Below are 10,705 nucleotides of genomic sequence, written 5' to 3' on the forward strand. Positions count from 1 at the left end.
CAAGGTGAGCCTCAGCCCCCTTCCCCTCCTTCTCCTGCCCCGCCTGGCCCCTCTCTTCCAGCACGCTCTGCCCCCAGCCTCAGCAGCCCTCACGCCTCCCCACCGCCACGCTCCCCACAGCCCCACACCAGCCTCCCCGCTCCCTCGCCCTCCTGCAACACCGCTCCTCGCACCCCCACGCCCCTGCGCTTGCTCAACAGCCTCTCGTCCCTTCCAGGGCCCCTCCGCACCACACACATGGCCTGCTACGACGTCTGCCGCCCCTGTGGACCCACCCCGCTGGCCAACAGCTGCAACGAGCCCTGTTCCCTGCAGTGCCAGGACTCCCGCGTCGTCATCCAGCCTCCCGCCGTGCTGGTCACCCTGCCAGGACCCATCCTCACCTCTTACCCCCAGAGCACCGCCGTCGGATCCTCCTCATCGGCTGCCGTGGGCAACGAACTTGGTGCCCAGGGAGTTGCCATCAACTCCGGCGCCTTCGGCTACGGCTTCGGAGGCCTGGGCGGCTTCGGAGGCCTGGGCTCCTGCGGCGGCAGAAGGGGCGGCTACATCTGCTAAGGGCTCTCGCCACCACCCCTGACGCCAACACCCTGAAAGCCACAGCATGGACTGAGTACTCACCTCTGGACCCTTCTCGGCACGCGGACCTGCTGGCCGTGGCTCCTCCTCTACAAGAGGCAGGAAGACCTTGGTGCTCTGGCAACATCTATGTCACACAAGTGACCTCAGCTGTTGGTCGTCCTACATGCAGCTTATACCTGTGACCTTCTACTTGGTGCTCCTGCCTTTTCACTCTTTTTGTTCCTCAATAAAATTCTCCTGCATCCCCGCATGAGATGCCTCCTCTTCATTTTTCTCCTAAGATTATTCCAAGCTCACCGAAAGCAAAGCCAGGTTTAGACTCGACATTAGGAAACATTTTGTTACCACGGTGGTGGTCAAACACTGGAACAGGCTTCCGAGAGAGATGGTCCATGCCTCAAGCCTGTCAGGGTTCCAGAAGCATTTGGACAATGCCCTTAATACCATGCTCACTTTTGCTCAGCCTCGAAGTGCTCAGGCAGTGAGACTAGATGATCACTGTAGGTCCCTTGCAACTGGACTGCTCTAGTCTAGTCTTGTCTATTCTCCTTCACCAACCCTTTCCCATGCAAACATCCCCTCCAGGTTCTCAGGTGCACGGCCCCACGCACGCCTCCCATCGCCCCTCCACAACGCCCAGTCCCACTCCGGCCCCACAAACACTGCGCAGAGAAATGGCCTCAGCCCTCGGCACTCACCCCACATTCACACTCCAAAGGCCGGCACTTTTGACTGGCTGCCAAGAGGATTTAACTCCATCCACCACAACTCTTGGGCCCAGCCATCCAACCAGTATTTTAGCCAGTGAATAGCACACCCATCCAAGCCATGAGCAGACATTTTCTCCAGGAGAAATGATGTCAATGGCTTACAAAAGTCAAGGTAGACAAAATCCACAGCTTTGCCCTCATCCACTAAGCGGGTCATCTTGTCATAGAAAGAGATCAAGTTGGTCAAGCAGGACCTGCCCTTCACAAACTCATGCTGACTGCGTCTTATGACCTGGTTGTCCCATACATGTGACATGATGGCACTCCAGATGATCTGCTCTGTAATCTTCCCCAGCACAGAGGTCAGAAAGACAGGGCTGTAATTCCTCAGATCCTCCTTACAGCACTTCTTAAAAGTAAGTGTCAAACTTGCTAAACTCCAGTCAACTGGGACCTACCCAGGGAACCAGGACTGTTGATAAATGATGGAAAGTGGCTTGGTGAGCACATCCACCGGCTCCCTCGGAACCTTTTGCAAGATCCCATCCGCCCCATAGACCTGTGTGTGTCTAAGAGTTTTAGCACTTCACCAACCATTTCCCCGTAGATTATGAGGGCTACGTTTTGCTCCCTATCCCTTTTTTCAGCTCAGGGGACTGGCTACTTGGGAAACGACTGCTCTTACTATTAAAGGCTGAGGCAAAGAAAGCATTAAGGACTTTTCTCATCCTTTGCCACTGTGTTTGCCCCCACATTCAATGCACAATGGAGATTCTCCTTCGCCCTCCTTCTGTTGTGAATTTATGTAAAGAAACTTATGACCTTTTAGGGCAGAAGCAACGGTAAGTTCCAGTTGGGCTTTGGCCCTTCTATTTTCCTCCCTGCAAAAACAACTACATCCTTTTGCACCTCCTAAGTTGTCTACACCTTCTTTCAAAAGTCACAAACTCTTCTTCTTTTCCTGATTTCAAGGCAAAGCTCTCTGTTGACCAAGGCAAGTCTTTTTTCCTACCGGCAGGTCTTTTGCAACAGAGGGATTCTCTATCGAACATGGGCAATCTTCTGAAACCTTCTCAAAGACACCACCCCAGTAGCACCCTTGCAACCAGAACTTTGCCATGTAAAACAAATACGTCCACTTACAAGGCTTACAAGAAACAGAGGCAGCAGGACACCGACAGGACAGAGTCAACGGGAAAGGCCAGGTCTAAGACAGGCTTAGTGAGACAGCAGAAACATGGGAAGGCAACAGACACCACAGAAAGGGTAGCACCTCACATCCAGTAGAGCTATAAAACCCTGACCAGCCTGCCACGGCTGCGAGGAAATGGGGCCCCCTCTTCAGAACACACCACAAACCACACGAGTGCCATGGGATGACCTCACTTGGGACACCCCACCTCTCCTACTCTTTGGCTGCGTCCTCTGCCCGCCCTGACACGCGCCATCAACACCAAGTCTTTGGCCTCTAATGCTCGCACTTCAAAGCTGCCGCCAGGGCCAACTGGACACGTCCTCAAGACAAGAACAAGAAATTGGAGTGTTGCGGGAAGGAAAACACACCCTCCTCATTCTTGGCCAGGCTGTGGCATCCAACAGCTGCTGGCTGCAAAATGCCGTCATGCGCAAAGGCTGTCCCGCCCAGCCAGGACCAGCATAAAAGCCGGCCCAGCGCCTCTCTCCCTCACACACTTCTCCTGACGCCTTCTCTTCCCTCCGCGCTCAACAAGGTGAGCCTCAGCCCCCTTCCCCTCCTTCTCCTGCCCCGCCTGGCCCCTCTCTTCCAGCACGCTCTGCCCCCAGCCTCAGCAGCCCTCACGCCTCCCCACCGCCACGCTCCCCACAGCCCCACACCAGCCTCCCCGCTCCCTCGCCCTCCTGCAACACCGCTCCTCGCACCCCCACGCCCCTGCGCTTGCTCAACAGCCTCTCGTCCCTTCCAGGGCCCCTCCGCACCACACACATGGCCTGCTACGACGCCTGCCGCCCCTGCGGACCCACCCCGCTGGCCAACAGCTGCAACGAGCCCTGTTCCCTGCAGTGCCAGGACTCCCGCGTCGTCATCCAGCCTCCCGCCGTGCTGGTCACCCTGCCAGGACCCATCCTCACCTCTTACCCCCAGAGCACTGCCGTCGGATCCTCCTCATCGGCTGCCGTGGGCAACGAACTGGGTGCCCAGGGAGTTGCCATCAACTCCGGCCGCTTTGGCTACGGCTACGGCTTCGGAGGCCTGGGCTGCTTCGGAGGCCTGGGCTCCTGCGGCGGCAGAAGGGGCGGCTACATCTGCTAAGGCCTCTCGCCACCACCCCTGATGCCAACCACACACACCCTGGAAGCCACGGCACGGATTGAAGACACGCACCTCTAGGCCCTTCCTGGCACATGGACCTGCTGTCCACGGCTCCTCCTCTCCAGGCACCAAACACATAAGCAGCAAAGGGGCAGCCTGGGCTGCCTGCAAACGTGGCCTGTGGCCCTTCTCCACTTCTCCCACATCTTTCTTTGCACCTCAGACTTGCTCCCTTCCACTTGGCACTCCTGTATTTTTCATTCTTTCCTCTCAATAAAGCTCTCCTGCACCCCAGCCCGAGACGCGGCCTATTGTTTTCTTGTCCCGTGGCTCACCCAACTTCACCTGATCAAAAACAGGGCTCAATAGCCCATGGACGGAAAAGGGAAACAAGTCCTCTCCTAGGAAATATGCCACCACCAACACTGGTGCCGCACGACTTCCAGGATGTGACACAAACCCATCACTGGCTCAAAGAGAGGCTTCAACATGACAATGCTTCCTTGCACATGTCTCAGACAAAATCTCTCCCTTCCACCACAGACGTGACTAACTCTCTCCCCCAGCACGACCCTCCAGCCCTCCCAGCAAACAGACTTCATTCCCTCCCCTCCAAGATTTCCACATATTGACGACATCCCCCAAGTGCTCTTTGCCTCCTGGCTAAACAGTCCCAGCTCTCTCAGCCTCTCCTCAAATGGAAGATGTTCTAGACCCTTTACCATGTACGTGGCCCCGCAATTTTCCTTTATCCACTAGGGAGCCCAGACCCGCACACAGGACCCCACATGGGACCTCACCAGTGCTGAGGAGAGCGGAAGGGTCACCTCCTTCAACCTCCTGCCAACACTTTTCCCAATGCTGCCCTGGAGGCTGCCGGCCCCTTTTGCCTCAAGGGTTCATTGCCACCTCAGGGTCCTTTTATTCTCCACCAGGACCACAAGGTCCTTCTCTGCTAAGATGCTTCTCTCCAGCTGGCACCCAGCCATCCCACCTACCGGCACTGACGCCTCCCCAGAAACAGGACTTGGCCTCTCCCCTTGCTCAGCTCCATGACATTCCTCTATGTCCAGTGAAAGGAAATCAGGAAGCTCCCTCAGCAATCCTGGGTTCAAACCACCTTTCCCCATGGACTTAGGCACATTCAGATACACAACCCCCTTTCTGGGGGGCAGACATGAGTCACGCTGACTCACTGGCACCCCCAGCCCAGCCCTGCACTGGCCCAACCTGCCTCTTGCCTGCCAGCCACTCCAGCACCATCAACACAGACGCACAGAGACCCTTCCTGCCCCACCTCATCTTGCTCACCAACAAACGCTACTCACGCGGTGAACAAATTCAGCAGGTTTGGAGAGTCTAGAGAGCTCCTTACTCACTGCAAGCCAACCAACATTATTCCAATTTAAAAAAAGAGTGTGAGTGAAGAGCCAGGAATCTGCAGACCTATTAGTCTGACCATAGTACCTGGAAAATTATGGAGAAGATCCAACTGAGTGCTGCTGAAAGGCATTTAAGGATAATGTAATCCTCAGGTACAGTCAACAGGGGTTCATTAAGGGAAAGTCCTGTTTAATTTCCTATCCTTCTACAATAACGTCACCTGCCTCGTGGATGAAGGGAAGGTGGAGGATGTCGTTTTTCTGGATTTTAGTAAAGCTTTTGATCCTGTCCCTAGTAGGAGAGTACTGTGAGCTGTTCTGAGTCCCACAGTTTAGGACAGACCTGAAGGTACTTGAAGGCACCAGGAGTCTGGCAACAAAGCTGGTGAAAGGGCTGGAAGGCATGTCTTAGGGAAGTGGCTGAGGACACTGGGCTTGTCTCATTGGGAGAGAAGGAGGCTGAGGGGCGACCCCATTGCTCTCTGCAGCTTCCTGAGGAGGGGACGTGGAGAGAAGAGGTGCTGAGCTCTTCTCCTTGGGATCCAGTGACAGGATACATGGGAATGGTTCAAAGCCGAATCAGGGAGGTTCAGACTATATTACGGGAAAGATACATTTACTGAGGTGGTGGCCAAACACTGGAACAGGCTTCCTAGAGAGCCAGTTGATACCCCAAGTCTGTCAGTTTTTCAGAGGCATTTGGACAATGCCCTCATTATCTTGCTTTCACTTCTGCTCAGCCCTGAAGTGGTCAGGTTTTTGTCATCACTTAAAAGAATGAATCCTGTCTGCATTTGCTAACCTAAAGATTTGTAAATCCTTCAGATTTAGGTCAGTCTCCTGATATAACAAAGAGAAGAATGACTTGCATAACACCTGATCACGAACTACAGACACCACTGACTGTGCACATGTAGACATTTGGAAGCCTGCACACATAGTTGAGTCCTGCTTTAAAACGTATCTCGAGATGGTTGGATAAAGTGTCCTTCAGCTGAATGTTGCTCATTATACACTAAACAGGTTATGTAATGCAATATGCAAATGTGCAACCAATTGGCTCTTTAGGGTGTAAACCTAGTGATAAGATTATGTATGTATTACCTTTTACTATTCTTGCTAGCATGCTGGCTTTATTCCAGCCTCCAGACTTCCGCCACTGTGCAATAAACAATACCCTGTCTCTGTGTGCTAAATTTGGCTCATTTGTATGCACACCAGGTAAAGAACCCTGTTTTGGGGACTAGATGATCACCATAGGTTCCCTCCAACTGGACAGGTCTAGTCTCATCTGTTCTCCTTCACCAACCCTTTGCCATGCAAACATCCCCTCCAGGTTCTCAGCCGCACAGCCCCGCACACCACGCACGACTCCCATTGCTCCTCCACTACACCCAGTCCCTTTCTGGCCCCACAAACACTGCACAGAGAAATGGCCTCACCCCTCGGCGTTCACCCCACATTCACACCCCAAAGGCCATCCCTCACCAGCCTCCCCTGCCTGCCGGTCCCGCTCCCGTGGGCCTCTCACCAGCCTCACCAGCTCTCCCAGACCTCACCAGCCTCAGCCCCCCCCCAACACAGCCAGGCACTGCCTAAGCACCTCCATGACCAGCCAATCAGGGAGCAGATAACAACATGACCATCAAGCAGCAGGTAACAACCTGACAATCAGAAGGCCACTTACAGCCGCTGTAGAAGCACCTGGAGGGTTCCAGAATGCGCCTTTCAGGACCCCGAAATCAACACTTCTTCTACAATAAATACATAACCCTCACCAAATGGCCTCAAAACAACTGCTGGAGGGGGAATGAATGAGTAGAAATGCTGACAAAAACTAAACCAAAGGCCTCGGGCAACAGTAGTTGAGGGGACTTGGAAAGCTAAGACGGAAGGAAAATGTCCTGATTAAGTAACAACCCCAAAAAGCTGCAATCAGTAAATACATAAACACACTCTGCACTTCCTGCCTGTGCTGCAGGGTGTCAGGGCACCCAAGTGGGGTCCCCTGTCATGGCCCCCGCTTCCTGTGGTCCCCAGCCCAACCACCTGGCAGTGCCCATGACAACATCTTCACTCACGCTCAGGTCGCAGGGCCAAAAACAGGCTCCCAAATCCTTGGTCTGCTTCTTGCCATGACCCTGGGCAACCATGGCTGGATGCCCAAGTCACCACTCCATTGCTATGGGGTCCTCATCTCACCCAAGTGTGGGTCCTTGTTGCGCTGTCCACCTGGCTGCATGGTCCCCATCCCACCTACGTGGGAGTCCCCACACCACAGTCTCGCCTTCCTGTGGGGTCCACAACTGATCCCTTGGAGGGGGATCACCAGGCCACCATCCCTTCTCCCATGCAGGGCCCCACAGTGACCCATGCAGGGGGACTCTAGACCACCAGCCTCCCTGCTGCAAGGTCCATGAAGCACCAGTGCAGGGGACACCAAGCAACCGTCCCTGTGCTCTGAGGTCACACAGAAAGACCCTTTGTGAGGTCACCATCCTCCTCAGTGTGAGGTCCCTGAGGCACGGCCTGGGGCACTGAGGACCAGGAGCAGGAACAAGCCTGTGACCCTGCTCTGCCGGGAAGATGGGGCTCTGTGGTGGGTTGACCCTGGCTGGCTGTCAGGTGCCCAACAAGCTGCTCTGTCACTCCCCCTCCTCAATTGGATGAGGAGAGGAAATATGACGAAAGGGTCCTGAGTCTTTGTAAGGACAGGGAGATCACCACAGGCTGCAGCGGGACAATCTGCTCCATCGTGGTGTTCACGACGGGCTGCAGGGGAATCTCTGCTCCAGCACCAGGAGCACGTCCTGCCCCTCCTTCTTCACTGACCTTGCTGTCTGTAGAGATTTTTCTCTTACATATATCTCCCCCTCTCTTCCAGTTACTATCGTGCAGTTGATTTTTTCCCCTTCTTAAAGATATTCACACATTTGTGCTACCAACTTGCTGAATGGCTCAGGTTTCGCCAGCAGCCAGTCAGGTTGGAGCTGGCTGGTGCCATTGAATAGAATCAAATCATTGTTCCAGGTACAAAACACCTTTAAGATCATCAAATCCAACTGTTAACCAAGCAATACCAAGGTCACCACTAAACCATGTCCCCAGGCACCACATCTACACATCTTTTAAACACCTCCAGGGATGATGACTCCACCACTACCCTGGGCAGTCCATTCCAGGGCTTGACAACACTTTTTGTGAATAAATTTTCCATAATATCCAAAGTAAACCTTCCCTGGCGCAGCTCGAGGCCATTTCCTCTTGTCCTGTTCCTTGTTCCTTAGGAAAGACAATGACACCTACCTCATTAAAACCTCCTTTCAGGTAGTTGCAGACAGTGAGAAGGTCTCCCCTCTGCCTCCCTTTTTCCAGCCTACGCTTACTGAGGGTGCACTCGATCCCCTCGTCCACATCATGGAGATAGATATTAAACAGAACTGGCCCCAGTACTGAGCCCTGGGGAACACCACTTGTGAGCAGCCACCAACTGCATTTAACTCCAGTCACCACAACTATTTGGGCCCAGTCATCCAGCCAGTTCTTTGGCCAGTCAAGAGTACAACTGTCCAAGCCATGAGCAGACACTTTCTCCAGATGAATCAGTGTCAAAGGCTTTAATAAAGTCTAAGTAGACAACATCCACAGCCATTCCCCCATCCACTAAGTGAGTCCCCTTGTCATACAAGGGAGATCAGGTTAGTCAGGCAGGACCTGCCTCTCATCACCCCGTCCTGACTGGGCCTGATTGCCTGGTTGTCCCGTACATGCAGCGTGATGGAACTCAACATGATCTGCCCCATGGCCTTCCCTGGCACCAAGGTCAGACTGACAGGCCTGCAGATCCTCCGATACTCCTTCTTTCCCTTCTTCTATATAAGCGTCACATTTGCCAAACTCTGATTAACTGGGACCTCCCCGATGATGGAAACTGGCTTGGTGAGCACCTCCGCCAGCTCTCTCACAACTCCTGGCTAGAACCCATCTGGCCCCATGGACTTGTGTGTGTCTACATGGTGTAGCAGGCCACCAACCATTTCCCCTTCGATTCCCGGGGCTTCGTTCTATGCCCCATCCCTGTATTCCAGCTCAGGGACCTGAGTACACAGAGCACAACTGGGTTTACCATTAAAACCTGAGGCAAAGAAGGCATTAAGGTCGTTTCCTCATCCATTGTAAATCTGTTGCTCCCTGCATCCACTAAAAGCTGGAGATATTCCTTAGCTCTCCTTTCATTGCAAAAATATGTACACAACAAGTTTGTATTGTCTTTTCTAGCAGGACCCGGATTAAGTTCTACTTGGGCTTTGGCTCTTCTAATTTTCCCCCTGCATAACCTAAAAACATCCTGGTGTTCCTCCTGAGTTAATTGCCTCTTCTTGCAAAGGGAAAAAACTCTCTTTTTTTCTCATGAGTTCAAGCCAAACCTCTCAGTTAAGGCCAGGCCAGTCTTCTTCCCTGCCAGCTTGTCTTTCAGCATATGGGGACTCTCTACCACACATGGGGGAATCTTCTGGTATCTTCTCACATAAGAAAACCATGAAGCTCATAGGCGACCAAAATCTTGCCACATAAAATGAACACACACAGCTACAAGCTTACAAGCAAGACACCCACAGAACACAATCAAGAGGAAAGGCCAAGTCTAATGATAAGCTGAAGGAGATGGCAGCAGGCAGGTAAGCGATCAAACACCATGGAATGGGCAGCCCCTCATGCCTGTCACAGCTCCAAAGCCCAGACCAGCCTGTCAGAGCTGCGAGGAAATGGGGTCCCCTCTTCAGAACACACCGCAAACCACACGAGTGCCATGGGATGACCTCACTTGGGACACCCCACCTCTCCTACGCTTTGGCCGCGTCCTCTGCCCGCCCTGACACGCGCCATCGACACCAAGTCTTTGGCCTCTAATGCTGGCACTTCAAAGCTGCTGCCAGGGCCAACTGGACACGTCCTCAAGACAAGAACAAGAAATTGGAGCGTTGCGGGAAGGAAAACACACCCTCCTCATTCCTGGCCAGGCTGTGGCATCCAACAGCTGCTGGCTGCAAAATGCCGTCATGCGCAAAGGCTGTCCCGCCCAGCCAGGACCAGCATAAAAGCCAGCCCAGCGCCTCTCTCCCTCACACGCTTCTCCTGACGCCTTCTCCTCCCTCCGCGCTCAACAAGGTGAGCCTCAGCCCCCTTCCCCTCCTTCTCCTGCCCCGCCTGGCCCCTCTCTTCCAGCACGCTCTGCCCCCAGCCTCAGCAGCCCTCACGCCTCCCCACCGCCACGCTCCCCACAGCCCCACACCAGCCTCCCCGCTCCCTCGCCCTCCTGCAACACCGCTCCTCGCACCCCCACGCCCCTGCGCTTGCTCAACAGCCTCTCGTCCCTTCCAGGGCCCCTCCGCACCACACATATGGCCTGCTACGACGTCTGCCGCCCCTGCGGACCCACCCCGCTGGCCAACAGCTGCAACGAGCCCTGTTCCCTGCAGTGCCAGGACTCCCGCGTCGTCATCCAGCCTTCCACCGTGGTGGTCACCCTGCCAGGACCCATCCTCACCTCTTACCCCCAGAACACCGCCGTCGGATCCTCCTCATCGGCTGCCGTGGGCAACGAACTGGGTGCCCAGGGAGTTGCCATCAACTCCGGCCGCTTTGGCTACGGCTTCGGAGGCCTGGGCGGCTTCGGAGGCCTGGGCGGCTTCGGAGGCCTGGGCTCCTGCGGCGGCAGAAGGGGCGGCTACATCTGCTAA

At 54.5% G+C, this 10,705-nt stretch overlaps 3 protein-coding genes across 3 annotated transcripts; all 3 read left to right on the top strand.

Moving 5' to 3' along the window:
- The first annotated feature begins 237 nt into the window (after positions 1-237).
- LOC135986274 (feather beta keratin-like) lies at positions 238-558 on the top strand. The gene has a single exon (XM_065630207.1). The coding sequence runs from the start codon at positions 238-240 to the stop codon at positions 556-558; it is 321 nt and encodes a 106-aa protein (XP_065486279.1).
- A 2,697-nt stretch (positions 559-3,255) lies between these two features.
- On the top strand, positions 3,256-3,582 carry LOC135986272 (feather beta keratin-like). Its single transcript, XM_065630205.1, has one exon. The coding sequence runs from the start codon at positions 3,256-3,258 to the stop codon at positions 3,580-3,582; it is 327 nt and encodes a 108-aa protein (XP_065486277.1).
- A 6,784-nt stretch (positions 3,583-10,366) lies between these two features.
- Positions 10,367-10,705, top strand: LOC135986271 (feather beta keratin-like). Its single transcript, XM_065630204.1, has one exon. The coding sequence runs from the start codon at positions 10,367-10,369 to the stop codon at positions 10,703-10,705; it is 339 nt and encodes a 112-aa protein (XP_065486276.1).

This window comes from Caloenas nicobarica, chromosome 2 (genome assembly GCF_036013445.1).
Source record: "Caloenas nicobarica isolate bCalNic1 chromosome 2, bCalNic1.hap1, whole genome shotgun sequence".
Classification (NCBI taxonomy): domain Eukaryota; kingdom Metazoa; phylum Chordata; class Aves; order Columbiformes; family Columbidae; genus Caloenas; species Caloenas nicobarica.

Bases quoted from the DNA above. Each gene is read 5' to 3' on its own strand.
- LOC135986271 (XM_065630204.1), top strand. From the start codon at position 10,367: ATGGCCTGCTACGACGTCTGCCGCCCCTGCGGACCCACCCCGCTGGCC.
- LOC135986272 (XM_065630205.1), top strand. From the start codon at position 3,256: ATGGCCTGCTACGACGCCTGCCGCCCCTGCGGACCCACCCCGCTGGCC.
- LOC135986274 (XM_065630207.1), top strand. From the start codon at position 238: ATGGCCTGCTACGACGTCTGCCGCCCCTGTGGACCCACCCCGCTGGCC.